The sequence below is a fragment of the Pantherophis guttatus genome, chromosome 3 (assembly GCF_059756535.1).
Source record: "Pantherophis guttatus breed Tessera chromosome 3, ASM5975653v1, whole genome shotgun sequence".
NCBI classification, from domain to species: Eukaryota; Metazoa; Chordata; class Lepidosauria; order Squamata; family Colubridae; genus Pantherophis; species Pantherophis guttatus.
In genome coordinates this window covers 36,631,270-36,648,106 of record NC_142065.1, presented here as the reverse complement: position 1 = coordinate 36,648,106, position 16,837 = coordinate 36,631,270, and the positions used below count along the sequence as shown (strand labels likewise).

At 35.5% G+C, this 16,837-nt stretch overlaps 1 protein-coding gene across 6 annotated transcripts in view; it reads right to left on the bottom strand.

Moving 5' to 3' along the window:
- Positions 1-16,837, bottom strand: part of PPFIA4 (PPFI scaffold protein A4) — a 105,024-nt gene that overhangs the window by 32,819 nt on the left and 55,368 nt on the right. For all 6 annotated transcript variants that reach the window (XM_034414165.3, XM_034414169.3, XM_087889296.1 and 3 more), the window contains exons 9-13: positions 16,612-16,746; positions 14,446-14,529; positions 11,188-11,319; positions 8,808-8,870; positions 7,393-7,484 (exon numbers count right to left, since the gene is read on the bottom strand). In XM_034414165.3, coding sequence (XP_034270056.1) covers positions 7,393-7,484; positions 8,808-8,870; positions 11,188-11,319; positions 14,446-14,529; positions 16,612-16,746 — 506 coding nt within the window. The remainder of the gene's footprint in view (positions 1-7,392; positions 7,485-8,807; positions 8,871-11,187; positions 11,320-14,445; positions 14,530-16,611; positions 16,747-16,837) is intronic.

Below are 16,837 nucleotides of genomic sequence, written 5' to 3'. Positions count from 1 at the left end.
CGAAAAACTTATCTTATTATCATAATCTAGATATATTGAACAGAGACTTAGATAATGGGGGCTGAACAAATATCTCCAAGACTCTAAGTCCTGAAACAAAAATATAGTCAAAGTGGCTCAGAATAAATTAATTAATTAATTAATTAATTAATTAATTAATTAATTAAAGAATAAATTTAAGTAGCAGGTGGGGTAGAGTACTGCTAAATATCAGTGAGGAAACACTTGGTGTCCTGAAGATTAAGACCTTTTTCAGGAATACTTTCTCATCTCCAGGGAACAGAGACACAATTGTTTTTCTCTCCTTCCTCCCTCCCTCCCTCCCTTTTTTACTTTAAAATTTTATTGAACAACAATACAGTATCTAATGTACAGTATGTAGAAATACACTTATTTCCTTCTTGTAAGAAGCTACGCAAAAGTGCTCAAAGCTTGGTTTATTTTTTAGACTTATTATTAATCCTTTTTATTTTATTTAAAACAGGGGAATTTTCAAAAAAGATATTACCTATGCAGGCACAAATAACTATTGGGGTTAAACAATTACTGCTCAATTAAGCATTAGTAAAAGATACCAAGCAGAGTGTGTTAAGTTGGTTTTATGATATAAAAAATATATAGGTAAGTATTTAATTTCCCCTTTCTATGAGTCCAACCAATTTTGCAATACCTGATGGCTTAAGCTTTAGAATCCATAATCTAGAAACACAAGCTATTTTGGATAAGATAAAAAGAAAAGAATTGAAGAAATTTCCAGAGAAGGTAACTATCAGTATTTCTCAATAAACTAACCTTTTAAAACAACAGTTATCTATGTTAACAGTAAAAGAAATGAAATGAATTATGTAAAGTAAAAAAAAATTGCAAATAAATCAGGAAATGGCTGAAATACAAATTATGAAAAGAAAATGATACTGAAATTACAAGAGGGGAATATTGTATTAATAGACAATGTAACCAGACAAAATTTGATCAATACTGTTCCAATTTTTATAAAAGAAGTGATGTCTCTCTAGAGAAAATAGATGAATATCTAAAGAATCAAAATTTACTGAGGATTACAGAGGAACAGAGACAGGTTATGAATGTACTTATAACAATAAAGGAAATTTCTGAAACTTAAAAAAAATTAAACCAGGAAGAATGCCTAGGCCAGGTGGATTATCAAGTTTTATTATACATGATTTAAGGATTTTACAACCTTTACAAAAAACAATGAACTCTAAATTGCAGGAGGAAAGATGTTGGAGCGTTGGAAAGAGGTCAGCAATAGAACTAATATTTAAAGAGGGACAGTTTTGACTTGAATAAAAAACTATAGGCTGATATTAAGACTGAAAACAATTTTGCAAGAATTTATGCATGAGGATCAATGGGGGTTTTTATCTAAAAGACAGTTAAGGGACAATGTTTAGAAATGCATTGAGCATTTTGGAATATTTAGAGCAATATAATGAAAAACAAGCCACCTTGACTTTCTTAGATGGGGGAGAAGACCTTTGATTATTTGAACTGGCTTTCTTGTTCAATATTTTGGAAGATATTAATTTTGAACATTATAAAATGAGTAAAATCAATTTACACTTCACAGAAATCACAAATAATTGTTAATGGAGGTATCAACAAAACCATGTAAGATACTAAAAGGAACAAAATACGGTTGCACACTGTAGTTCTTGAAATATTGAATAGAGATATAACACAAGGTGAGAAGATTGTGGGAATATAGATTTTAAAAGACACTTGTTAAGAGTTTTGGCAGATAACTTGGTTTTTTGTTCTGGAAGATCCTTTAAAGGGAATTGAAACATTAATAGACTATTTTAAAAAATGGTTACATTAACAAGTTTCAAGATTGATAAACAGAAGATAAATATAATAACAAATAGAAGAGCAAATAGAATTGTTGAATAAAATAGGTTTTAAAATTAAGAAGGTAAAATGTCTGAATATCACTATGTCAAATATGAACTGTAAGATTTCAAAATAACTATGGTAAAATATGGAATTGAGTTCAATGGCTAAGTTAAGATAGGAGAAATTGCAACTGTCATTGCTGGAGGAATTTCTGTGATAAAAATGAAAGTTTTGCCTAGAATGATACTTTTGTTTCAGACAATATCTGATTTGACAATTGATGATCCATTTAACAGAAGGCTGAAGGATATATCTATATTTGTGTGCTGGGGGAAAACATGACTTAAATATAAGGTGTTACAAAATGCAAAGGAAAGGAGGATTGAATCTACGTGATTTTAAATTATATTTTGCAGCTTGCTGTTTAGTTTGGATAAAAGAATGGATATTGCTGAGAAAAAGAAGGCTCTTGGAGTTAGAAGGACACAACCTAACATTTCGGTTGCATGAGTGTTTGTGGTATGATAAAGTCCAGGTTAATTTAGATTTTAAAAATGATTATGCTAGGCATGCCCTATGGAGAATATGGAATAGATACAAATCCAGATTGTGCCGGAACACATCTCTATGGATCTCAGCACAAGATTCATTTTATAGATGAGAAATAATAGAGAAAGAGAAATCATGAGATAATAGAATTTTATCAAGGGTAATGTACTGTAAATAAACTCAAGGGAAGAACTAGTGGCAGTAGGATATAGTTGCTAGTGTTTTTTTTTATTTATTTGTCATATTTTAAAACTCCTACCAAAATGGAACAGATTCAATTAATTAAGGGCAATTAACTAAATTATAAACTTGGTTAATAGATAGTATAGCCTTTATTGTCATTGTACATCATGTATACAATGAAATTGGTTTTAGCCTCACTGGTGCAATTTATGACAGAGAGAAAGAGAGAAAGAGCATTACATAGATCTCCAGAGGAAGCATATTTTAGAGCGTGGGGGCCACTACCGAGAAGGCCTGGTGCTTAACGTAGGTCCTATGTATGAGACGGAAGAGAAGGAGAGAGAGAGGGAGGGAGAAGGAGAGGGAGAGAAAGAGAGAGGGAGGGAGGGAGGGAGGGAGAGAGATCTAATGGTATGTAAATATAATAAATAAATACGCAAATGTAACAGGAATGTAACATGTAAGTATTTCAAGATAAAAGTGGGTATAAAAAAATAAAATAAAAATAATCAGATTTAAAGAATTTGTACCTGAATATCAAAAGAAATTCAGAAATATTTTGAATATTAAATAATAAGCAGCCATTGGTGATACTTAAAATTCAACCCAGGCCTAGAAAATCCATAAAGTGTGCCAAAGGATTTCAGTGATTTAAAAACATACTTGAAATGTACTGTCTAAAAATATTTATTTTTAAATAATGTATATGTGCATGTTTAAAATTAATGATTCCCATGATATAACTGAAGTCCTCAGTTCTCTTTTAAATGTTTATCTGTTAAGCTTGTCATATGCCACATTAAGCTCCCTCCCAGGCCAGCAACCACTCTCTCATCGCAAGGCATATTTCTGAGAGCCTCATTTCATTCTGGAGAGAATAAAATCAAAAGGAAAAGCAACAGCTGTGATCTCTACTGGATACAAGTCTTTTCAGCCCTACCAACTGGCTTCTTCTTACACGTGACTTCCAACTTCATGCTCTGCCAATACTTGACAAGGAACCTTCTATAACATTCAATAGATAGTAAGTCTCATCACATGACACACAACAATATTATTTTTTTAAAATGTTCTACTTTATTTTGCATCACATACAAATTTTGTTACATTACTACAAGCAAAATATGAAATCTCAATGCTGAACAGTTGGGGGACTTGTGAGGATGTGTTTAAAGGAGTGCTAAATGTGCAATTTACTCAGCATGGAATTGATGAACACCAAAACTGAGAGTGTTTTTATGTTTTTATTTCAATTTTATAAAGTTTGTACAGCTATTAAAATAATTTTGGGCATGTCTCCAAAGATAATCATTTGAAGTTAGAAAATTTGGTAAATACTATTCAAACAGCTGTTGGATATGGGATGTTCTAAAATATTAATTCGTTTCTATGTGAAATAGGTTTTAGAAAAGCATCCTGTCTTTTTTGCTGTCCCTTGCTACAAAACTTACTTATTTGTAACTGTGGCTCTTCATAGGATCATCCATCCATTCACAGATATGAGATCTGAATCTACACAGAAGCCTACTAGAATATTCTCTAGCTGAGATTTTTGATGGGAAGTCTATTTCATTGTGCATATCTAACAATATGGTTCCCAATGTTTCTTCGATTTTCCCAAGGTAAACACAACAGTTCTAGAAACAAAGCAGTTACTACAATAAGCATCTATACAGACAAATGGGTTATGTGTATGGGTTATGTGTACGCAAAATGACAATTCAAAGAACACAATCACAGGTGAGCAATCATTTTTTTTCACCATGCTTTCTGTGCAACACATATAAAAGAAAATATCAGGTGTACCTTAGACAGTGTGCAGTACTTCAGGTGAGGTTAAAGACAGCACAATTCTGGCAATTTGCTTATGCTTGGACATCCATCTATAATACAGGTAAGTCCTGTCCTCGACTTACAATCACAATTGAGCCCAAAATTTCTGTTGCTAATTAAGACATTTGTTAAGTGAATTTTGCTCCCTTTTATGACCTTTCTTGTCACAGTAGTTAAGTGAAAAACTGCAGTTGTTAAATTAGTAATATGGTTTTTCAGTGAATCTGGCTTTCCCATAGACTTTGCTTGTCAGAAACGGTTGCAAACCTGGTAGTAAAGATAAGTAGAACCCACCCCTGCATATTGATTATGGGTGGCTCTTTTTGGTCTGGTATAAACTGAAGTTGAGAGTTCTGAGATCATAGGAATGGGTTCCAGTTTGAACAATCCTGATCCACACACCTTAGTTTGAATGAAAAAAAGGAAGCAATGGCCAGCCCAGTGCCAGGTCAGCGCAGAAAAAGAGACAGAGAATGAATGCTAGTATTAAATGGCAGGTGTCTGTTGGGAGTAGCTACTGGAAAGGGCTATGAGAGTGCTTCTATTGGTAAAGTGTAATTTACTCCCCCACCCATTCTGGTAGGGTTTTTGCACAGATGGAGGATCCATATATGGAATGTGATGCACAGAGACCAAAATAAACCAAAAATAATTAAAAAGTGTAGAACCAAAAATAATTATTAACTGGGAAGATTAAAAGAGAAGATCAATTCCTAAGTTCAAAACTGTATATATGCTACCCGCTAATCAACTATACAACCAAGGGACAGCTTAATTGAGAGATATCTGTCTCGCTTTTCCTCCAATTAGAAACAAGGGGGAAAAGTCAATGTTATTTAAACAGGAATTAATCAGACAAAAAGCTTAGGCAGAAATAATATTCTTTAGACCACAGTGACTAAACATACAGAGCTGCATTTCATACATTTTGCTAAGAAACAAATAGCAAGCTTACAAAAATGCTGTACATTTTCTTTTTCAATAAAGCATGAGTGCATATTTTTTCTCAGGCAGAGGGCCTCATAATATACTGTCTCTACAACAGATGAATTGGAGTCTGATTTGGTATGGTAGCATCAACAATGGTTAAAACAATCAGCTACAAAGTGAAATGTACATACAGTAGTTGACAATCCAGATAATAATTTCAACAAATTTTATTACATTGAAGTAATATTCTCATATGAATTGTAAACGGCATGAGAAAAAGAGTTCAGTACACTATACAGAGATAATTCCTATTCCTATTTGCAGCAACATTGCAAAATAAAAACTAAACAAAGCAATTGCATTTTATGTGTTTGGCTGCTTTACTTAATGTGTTGGCATGTTATATAAATGCACCCTCTACTGGATCCCAAAATTACAGCAACTATCCAGATTTTAAGATAAGGATAAAAATTTCTCTGAGTAAAGATCACCTTATAATGATTACATGGGAAAATTAATCATTCAATTTATTTTCTTATTTAAAACATGCAAAAAGTTCTCCCTTCTTTCTTGTAGGATTTTTTTTTTTTTTAATAACCAGTCTAGCCACTATCCTTGCAATTTCCTGGTGATCTTCGTGTTGAGATATAATGATACCCGATTCTGCATAGATAGCTGACAAGCCAATTTCACCTTCTTTTAAATTTTATTAGACTTATTTCGCAGCCTGAAAATGCAGAAGAATGTCAAACACCTTCTTTGAACATACAGCAAGATGTAAAGTCATTATTGTAAATCTCCTTTAACAGTCTAATTAATATCCCTCGCTCAAAAGAGATCTTTTTGTACTTCTGTGTCTCTTGAGATTACTCAAACCCTACTGAAACCACCCTTCTTGTCAAGTATTATTTAGCTACATAAAGGATATATGCTAAATGTATTTGTTGTTAATATACAAGTTACTTTATAATTTAGTAAAAGTTTCACAGGGTTTTCAAATCTCAAAGTCTGGCTCCCAAATTAGTGGCATCTATAATATCCTCCTTACATAAAATAATGTTCCCACTAGTAATCAGGTCTGATCAGGCTTACAAAATAATTTTATTGAATGAAAAACAAAAAGAACTATTTATTTTCCTTATCTGATAATGATAACATATCATTCTCCTATCTTGAATGGAATGCTATCTTAAACCAAATCAGACTCCAATTCATTAGAACAACAGCTTTTCCTCCAGGGTTTCAGGCAAGAGCCTCTTCCAGGTGCCAGGAGTCAGTCTGAGTTGCAAACGGTACATTTTGTCATTGAAAAAAATAGCACTTTTCTGCCAATAAATGAATCATCATGAGGTTGATCTCCTTGTTGTGTTCCAAAGAGTTTGAGAGGTGCTTAAGAGGAGATAACTAGCTTACTGGCATTGAGTCCTTTGATGTGTTGTCCCTGAACCCAATCCTTCCCCTCTGCCCATAATAATTATTTTGGGAAAAGTGAGCTTTTCTTCCCACCTTGAAACAGAAAAGTACACAAAGAAGTAAAACTATGAATTATTCCTTTGTTCTCTCAAGTATGCAAGATTCTAGTCATGATTTAAAAAAAAAACTTATGAGTTCAGAACTTACCAATAAAATTCAAAAGTACAAGGGACTATCATAAAACGCATGCTGCTGTGAAGCAACCACTAAATAAGTGGAAAATACGAATTCGAACTGCCTTATATAAAGACAATTTGTGACTCAGTTGAATCAAAGTAGCCTTTTTACTTCTGAGACATAAAAATAATACAGTATCTATCACAATAACATTGGATTTAATAAAGGGGAACAGTTTCTATTGGATAACAAGGTTTTTTTCCAAGTTTGAATGAACACATTTTTCCCAACAGTGGGAAAAATTCAAAAAGGTGCAAGAAACTGCCTACGGATAGGTTTTTCAGCAGATTTAATTATTATTCCAGAAAGAATCATAGATAAAGATGTTCCTCACAGAAGTATTAATTTCTGAAAGTGTTAATAAAATAAAAAAGAAATAACTGTCCTCACCTGGTATGTACACTGTCAAGTAAAGGACCACTTCTTGCCTTTAACTGGTCGATTTCTAGCCTCAACCTGTCAATTTCATCAGACAGCCTCCTCTGTTCAGAATAAAAGCAGAAATTGTTTCTCTACAATCTCTAGGCAATTATAACTAATTTTCAAAATGAATGCATTTGTGAAGTTAAAATGCAGAGCCAAGCCAGAGGTGGGTTTCAGCAGGTTCTGACCAGTTCTGGAGAACTGGTAATTGAAATTTTGAGCAGTTCGGAGAACCAGTAGTAAAAATTCTGACTGGCCCCACCCCCATCTATTCTCTGCCTCCCAAGTCCCAGCTGATCGGGAGGAAATGGGGATTTTGCAGTATCCTTCCCCTGCCATGCCCACCAAGCCACACCTACCAAGCCATGCCCACCAAGCCATGCCACGCCCACCAAGCAACACCCAGAGAACCAGTAGTAAATTTTTTTGAAACCCACCACTGATACAAGCAAATAACAATGAAACAAAGCAGGAAATAGAAAAATACTAGTACAAAGAGACAGAAGGAACATTTCTGAAGTGCTACCCAAAAAAGCTGAGACTGATAGAAAATATTATTTCAGAGAAGAATCTATAACTGTACTACCAAAGAGCCTTGGTAGTACAGTGGACTAAAGCACTATTATTAACATCTGCTGCTTGCAATTACTGCAAGTTCAAATCTCACCAGGCTCAAGGTTGACTCAGCCTTCCATCCTTTCAAAGGTAGGTAAAATGAGGACCCAGATTGTGGGGGGCAATAAGCTGACTTTGTATAAATATACAAAAGTATGAAGGCTATTGCTTAACGCATTGTAAGCCGCCCTGAGTCTCCGGAGAAGGGCGGCATATAAATTAAAGCAAAATAATAATAATAATAATAATAATAATAATAATAATAATAATAACAACAACAACAACAACAACAACAACAACAACAACTAAATATAGAATAAATCTCACATATGTGACCTGTTTATCTAAATTTTTACTGAATGGAAGGCTCAACAATATATTTTCTAGATTATGACTTTGTACTTAATTTACCTTTGGTTTACTTGCATATGTATAGAGCAGGGGTCTCCAACCTTGGCAACTTTAAGACTTGTGAACTTCAACTTCCAGAATTCCTCAGGCAGCGTTGAAGTCCACAAGTCTTAAAGTTGCCAAGGTTGGAGACCCCTGGTATAGAGGTCGAAATTATGCTTTTCTAATCAGAAAAAGAAGCAGTAGGTGCTTCATTATACAAGTTACATTTACTGTTGGTTATTACTATGTAAACTATCAGTCATGCCAGTATGACTATTCAATATCTTCTGACTATGTTACTTGAATATATTAAAAGTAATTCTGATATATATATGTCTGGTACTTCTTACACAAGGTTTAGTAATAGCATTTACCTTGTCATGCTGCTGCTCTTCAATCTGTTTTTGAGTATTTTCCAATTCTTGCAACAATGTGTTCTTAAAAACCAAAAGATGAGTAGTTAGAAACATAAGGGGCCTGAGATAAGATCGTAGAAGGTATACCCATCAAAATAAATTATTTATTTTATCACAATTATTAAAATAAGTAATTAATAAGGAGCAACACTCAAGGGAATAGTGCTAATTACACTAAAAGGAACAATATCACAGAAAAAATTACACATAACAGACATGGAAGAAAGGATGATTCTTCTTAGATTATCATAGACATGGCCAAAGAGTAAAAATCTCTCTCCTCTCCCTGCCTGATCCCAATTCAATCCCATTGCCATTATTCTACCTAATTACTTCTGAAACTTTTATAGAGAAGATTAACCATAGGACAAATGGAAAAATTGTAAATATTTCATGAAAATGGACCAGAAATCTTTTTCACAGTGCTGTACAGGAATAATATTCACCAGTTATAATAGAGCTGTAGCAATTATACATAATTTATAATGATAATTCTTTGTTTATCTTCATGAATTGAAAATTTATCAGAAAAACTACAATACATGCTTTCAAATATAATTTGAAACTGAAGTATCTTGGGGTCTTTAAGTATATTTAGTAGCATCACTGAAGATATGGGGGCGGGGTGCCAAAATCATTTAAACTTTGCAGTGTCAAATATAAAAACAACAAGTTTCTTAAAACCTGACAGCATTTGAAGATAATTTTTTCTTAGATGGGCAACAACTGGATTTTCAGTCCAGAAATGACTCCCTGAATTTACAAAATATCATTTATATCTGGAAGTAATGTACCCTGTTTCCCCGAAAATAAGACATCCCCTGATAATAAGCCCACTCAGACTTTTGAGTGCACAGCAATAAGGCCAAGCGCTTATTTCAGGGTTCAAAAAAATATAAGACAGGGTCTTATTTTCGGGGAAACATGGTAGTTTAAATGATATTGTTATTCAGCACTGATATAAATGAAAAAAGCAAGTAGCAATGGCACCAAAATGCCATGAAATTTAGGCTCATTCGCTAGAGAGGAGCATTTTATTATAAATGGTACTGACTATCATTCTTGTTTGTGATCCTTGAAAATGGCATTCCCTGAGCAAAGAAATGTGAAGACAGCCTGGTTCACCAGATCTAACTGGATGGACAGATACTACTACTACTTGTGCAGACACTTTAAGGGTGGCAACTTTCAATTGCACCCAGAAGTCAACTGGAAACCAATGCAGCTTGCACAGTAATAGTGTTATATGGGTAAATCAAGATACATGTGTAATGAGTATTTTGTAATCCTGTGTATATTTATTTAGTAGGACTACCTCATCACAAAAGTCAACCAATTTGCAGTTAATCAAAAGTACCTTTCTCACCCATAAACTCTCAACTGCATCTCAACAAGCAACCAAAATCTGGCTTTTTGATAGTGTATGTGTGTGACTGTGTGTCACACACATACATATACATGCACAGAGGAAGACAGGATAAGTTTCTCAGATATTCAAGATGTGAATGTGGATTGATAAAATAAAGGGATTTCAAAAAAATTTTAAAAGCCAGAATTCTATTCCATACTTATTGCAACAGCTATTTGAATCTACTTCATAGTTCATAGTTCATGATAAGAACAAAGAGAAAAATCCCAGAAAGAAGGCAAACTCTGGTAAAAACCAAGGCAGCAAAGAATCAACCCCTCGAGCTAACCTATTCCCGTGCTCTAATGCGAGGCAGCACCAATAATTTTCTAATATTCCTTCTCCATAAATCACTGGCTGAATACAGCTGCTACACTTACTACAGGTAGTCCTCGACTTACAACCACAATTGAGCCCAAAATTTCTGTGGTTAAGTGAGACATTTGTTAAGTGAGTTTTGCCCCATTTTGCAATCTGTCTTGCCACAGTTGCTAAGTGAATCACTGCGGTTGATAAGTTAGTAACCAAGCTGTTAAGTGAATCTGGTTCCCCTACTGATTTTGCTTGTCAGAAGGTTGCAAAAGGTGATCACATAACCTTGGGACACAGCAACAGTCCTAAGTATGAACCAGTTGCCAAACATCTGAATTTGTATCACATGATCATGGAGACGCTGCAAAGATTGTAACTGTGAAAAATGGTCATAATCACATTTTTCAGTGCCGTTGTAACTTGGAACGGTCACTAAATGAACTGTGGTAAATCAAGGATTACCTGTATTCAAAACATCTATGATATGACCCATCAAATGTCTTAGCTTCTTTTTAAAGATGGATTTTTGAGGTTATGAACATTCCGGTACCATTTTAGTTATCAGCAAAATTAATTTTCCTATTTGAATATAAAATAGTAAAAAGAACTGCACTATACCTTTTCTTCAAGGGCTGCCATTCTTTCTTTAAGATGAAGCTGAAGTCTCTCATTGGATTCACTCAGCAGCCTGTCCACAGTATCAGAGAGCCTCTTGTTATGTTCCTCATTCATTTTCTCCCGTTGACGGGCCTGGGGGACATATCAAGATCAGCCAAATATTCCCAAGCAGTTTGCTCTGAGACTGCATTAAAATTAACCTTAATGATTCAAGAAAACAGAAATTACTATTTCACTATAACTAGCCCATTATAATGTAAGAAGATATTTACAACAATGTCAAGGTCATTTTATTGACTGGAAAATGTTGAGACTTACCCTCTAAACTTTTTTTTAACTTAACACCAGTTGAGAGAACTCTATAAATATTAAATGCACTGAAAATCAGAGGTGAATTGTGCTATAATTTGAGCATATATTTATTCTAGGATATAATAATATTCAAAAATTTATCGCCATTAACTGTTGTTGAAATTTTAATCAGCATATCATAGAATTATAGGGTTGGCAGTGACTATGAAGTCTTCTAGGGCAGAAATCACAGACCATTCCAAACAAACAGCTGTCCAACTTTTGTTGGAAAACCTCGAGTTAAGGATGGAGTCACCCACAACTCTAGGAGGGAGGCTCTTCCCCTGCTTAATAGCTCTCAGAGTAGGAAAATCCTCCTGATTTCAAGTCTGCATATCTTTATATAAAGCTTCTATCTATTGGTTCTTGTCTTACCCTTGGAAACTATGGTGAATAAATCCACATCCTCTTCTAGTATTCAAGTATTGGAAAATTTATAAAATGCCTCCCTTTTGCCTACTTCTCTAGGCTATACATACCCACTTATTTTAAATTACTCTTCATAGGATTTAGCCCAAAGTCTCTCAATATGATTGTGTTTTTCTTTACTCTCTTTCCAGTTCTTCAGTATCCCTCTTGTATTATGGCAATCAAAACTAGATACAGTATTCCAGATGCAGTCTGAATAGGTCATCATAGACCAGAAGTATCATTTCTCAAATCAACATTATTGATTCAGGCCAAGACTGAAACTTCTGCTAGCTCATGTTTAATCTGTGGTCTATACTAGTGGTGGGATTCAAATTTTCTTACTGCTGGTTCTGTGGGCATGGCTTGGGGGACATGGTGTGGCTTGGTGGGCGTGGCTTGGGGCGTGTGGCAAGGGAAGGATACTGTAAAATCTTCATCCCCTCCCCACTCCAGGGGAAGGTTACTACAAAATCCCCATTCCCTCCCAATCAGCTGGGACTCGGAAGGCAGAGAATAGATGGGGGCGGGGTCAGTCACAGGTGGTATTTACCGGTTCTCCAAACTACTCAAAATTTCCGCTACCGGTTTCCCAGAACTGGTCAGAACCTGCTGAATACCACCTCTGATCTACACCCTACAGGACAACCAGGTTTTTCTCCTGAGTACTACTACCAACCCAAGTTCAGCCTATCTTGTACCTGTGCATCTGGGTTTTTTCGTCCTAAATGCAGAACCTTACAGTTATTGCCATTGAACAGTGTTTTGCTGGATAAAGCTCATAGTTTAAATCTATCAAATTCCCTTTGAACCTTTAAGCTATCTTCTGTGTTGTTAGCAATCCTTCCTAGCTTTGTGTCACCTGCAAATTTGACACGTATTGCCTTTATCTCTTTTTCTAAATTATAAAAATATTGTTCCTTTCTAAGTGCTTGCAAACCCACTGCTTGATTATCCTTTTTTTTTTAAGGATTTTCTCAGATACCAATGACAAATTGAATGATCCACTTTTCCTTTTCTTTAAAACAGGGGAATGATGTTAACTCTACTCCAGTCTTCTGACCTGTATTCTATATCAGTGGTCACCAACTGGTGGTCTGTGAAAAAATTTTGGTGGTCCGCAGAAAAATTATTTGCATTTTTTATATTGCACTAAATCAGAGGTCCTCAAACTACGGCCCTTGGGACAGATGCTTGCAATGGATGTTTGTGTTGCTGCAGAGAGTCTCCCCCTTCGAGATCTTCTTGTGTGGATCGGAGGGGGCAGAGATTCTGACTTGGGGTCTGCTTCAGTTTCCTGGTGTGGGGCTTTGGGCGAAGGCTGGAGGGAAGTGCCGCTGGTGGCGAAGAGCCGGAAGACCTTGTTCCAATGGGACTGCATCAAGGCCTGGAACTGGCTGACCATCTCACCCGCTGAACCTTCAGGCACCAGAACCTGGCCTTGCACTCCCACAGGTCTTCGCTCTGCTTGGAAAGCCTATGTTTATAGTCCTTAGTGAGGTGCTTCGGCTAAGCCTCATTCTCAGTCAGATCCAATTTGAACCGAGTTCTTTTGCCAACTCTTTCTCGTGGTGGCTGGTTAGCTCCAACAACTGCTTCCTGTTGGGACCCTAAGGAGCCCAGGTGGGGAGGCGAGGAGTTGGCTACACCCATCCAGTCACATAACCACCTAGCCATGCTCACCCAGCCGGACATTAGGCAGATCATATTAGTGGTCCACAGGATTTAAAATTATGAACTTAGTGGTCCCTGAGGTCTGAAAGGTTGGTGACCCCTGTTCTATATGAAGGGCCACAACATGACAGGCAGAACCAGGGAAAGGGGAATGTAGAAATAGGGTTCAGAAAGAAAAGTCATCATAGATGGGACCAACTGATATTATAACATTAAATTAATTTAATTAAATCAGGAAGTGAAGCTAATTATTTAGATAACTATATCTAACACAACTATACTACATTTGCATATAATAAACATGGGGTTAAAGTGATTTCTTCTATTGCTTCAGTGCCACAGATTTAACTACATTGTAACAACCTATCACTTAACCATAACTTAAGAGTGTGGCTGAAGATGTAAAACAACCATGTGGGATCCCAAAGGTGCTTTTTCAAGAGGCAACTGGACTTTCTGGTTTTTCTTTAAAGCTGTCTGCAAAGAGTATAAATCCTTCCATTCCTCACCATCCAATCAGAGCTGAAGAAGCTTTTTGGATGAGAAGCAAAACGTCTTCAAAGAAAAATCAGAAAGTCCAGTTGCCTCTTGAAAAAGCACCTTTGGAACAACCATGACCTGGATGACTGAGAATCTCCACAGACAATCATTTGGGATATTCGTTCTCACAACAAGCTATCCATATGATACCACATTTGTAAAAAAAAAAAATCATTAATATCATAGAAGAAAACATAACAAGTAATACCAAGTTACCATTTTCAATTTGACAATAGTCTGACCTGAAATGAAATAAAGCTACGTTCTCTAGAGAAAAAAACTTACCCTTCCCAATTCTTGGTTCTTCTCCTCCAACTGAGTTTCCAGTTGCCGCAGTCGTTCTTCGATACTGCCATGCCTTTCCTCAGCCTACATAGAAAAAGACATTCTCTAAAATGATGGTTGTCAGCCTCCACAAGCAATGAATCTGAATCTGAACCTGAATCCCACCAAAGTAAAAACAAAGCTCTGAGTTTTTAAAGAACATTTCTATATTTATATGTCCTCTGTTATTGATTATTGTTAGTTTTAACTATATGAAAAATTGTTCTTAACAATAATTTGTACATTTATAATTGTAAAAGCAAACAGATAATAAATACTTTCATATTAGCCTGTGGTTATATTTTACTAATTGGCATCTCAGTAAAAAAAAAAATCTAATATTTACTTTCATTGGAGTAAGACATTGTGATTGTATTCTGAGACTCTCTTTATTTTACTCCAGTGCTAGAAGAAATCTTGATTTTCTTCAGAGATATTCAACCAATAAGAATGAAGTTTCTGTTTCAGTCCAGATGTAATTTCTGCACAACCCTTAATCTAGCAACTACTGAGATGTAAACCTCACTGATGATTCAAAAGATCAGTCTTTCTCCAATAAACAGCTTCTTTTAGCTCATTTTATTGGCGGCGGCAGCTAGAAGCTGGGAAGACCATAAAGCTAAACTGGAGACAGGTTGCTTGCCCTTCTATCAGTTTCTCTCATCTTCTCCCATGCATTGATTTAAATACAGGTAGCCCTCAATGTACAACCACAATTGAGCCTAAAATTTCTGTCGCTAAACAAGACAATTATTTAGTGAGTTTTCTTCCATTTTATGACCTTTGTTGCCACAGTTGTTAAGTGAATCACTGCAGCGTTAAGTCAGTAACATGGTTGTTAAATGAATCTGGCTTCCCCATTGATTTTGCTTGTCAGAAGATTGCAAAAGGTTTAAGCATGACCTTGAGACACTGCAACTGTCATAAATACGAGTCAGTTGCCAAGCATCTGAATTTTGATCACATGACCTTGGGGAGACTGCAACAATTGAAAGTATGAAAAATGGACATTGTAACTTTAAACAGTCTCTAAATGAACTGTTGTAAATCAAGGACTACCTGTAAATTAATCCTATCCTATCCAGGGGCTACCTGTATATCATCAATGATATTGCTAAGCACTGCTCTAAGGAATTAACAAATCAGCTATGGAAATATGGGTTGGGAAAAATGGTGAAGACTTGTTCTTATGTAAGATTGCACTTATATACCACATAGATAAAACTAAGCATCCAGGATATAACCAATGTGGATTTACTTTTATAAAATATTTGGAAAGGCAGCAAATTATTCTCTGAGAGATTCTAGAAATAGACCCTCTCAACCCTAGGGCACAGACATGAGTTCCTTGTTGAATTCATTACTTGATGGTTGAGAAAGTTATTTGAATCTCAAAGCATATTTCTTGGATAGTTCTAGTTTATATCAAGCCTTGTAAGTATATATTTCATTCAAGAAGTATACAAAATGCTCCCATCTGATTCCTTAAATGCATCTATGTGAAAATAACAGACTTTATAGCAATACCACAGGCTTGGTAAATGGATCTTAATCCCAAAACTAAAATAAGCACACAAAATATCTGACAATTTAATGGGATAAAATCTGCTTTAAAACATCCTTGGACAGCAGTTACTGCCCTCCAATCCTGTGTGCATTAAATAGTAAAGCCTAGTATAATCCATTGAAAAGTTCAGCACCACCAATCTTACCTAAATACCAGCGTAGGAAGCAGCTATACACAAATTGAATATAAACTGGATTTCTCAATCAGTTCCAAAAGTTTAGCTCAAAATAACCCAATCCAGTGCTTCAACTATTCAGAGCCCCAGCTTTTCTGATTTGGGTAGCATCAACTATTTGAATCACATTAGAGCTTAACTGTACATCACTAGTAGCTACTTCTTAGGATAATTATAGCCCTAAGAGAACTTTATGCTGGTCCAATTGATAATGCTGAACTTTCCATTTTTTTAAAAAAAAATCAATTTTTAGAAAACAAATGAGTAGTTCATGACTTTTTCTAACTTGCTTTCCATTGCAAGAAAGTCATATGGCCTGGATAGATGCCAAACTATCTAGTAACCTAGGTTTTATTGAAAGCTCATTACAGTCCTATCTACTTGCCTTGGTAAGAGCTGCTATTCTTTGTGCTAGCTCAGCTTCCACCTCAGGCAGAGTCTCAGCTTTCCTCATTGTCTGCTGCAGTTTCTGCTCTGCCAGCTCCAGAAGCTCCTGAAGATGCCTTGCCTTCTCTTCACACTGTGGAATGATGCAGAATGGCAGTAATGTATACCAGGAGCCAGAAATGCTAAGGATAATTCCAAACTATGCCAGAGCTCTGTATTCTAAT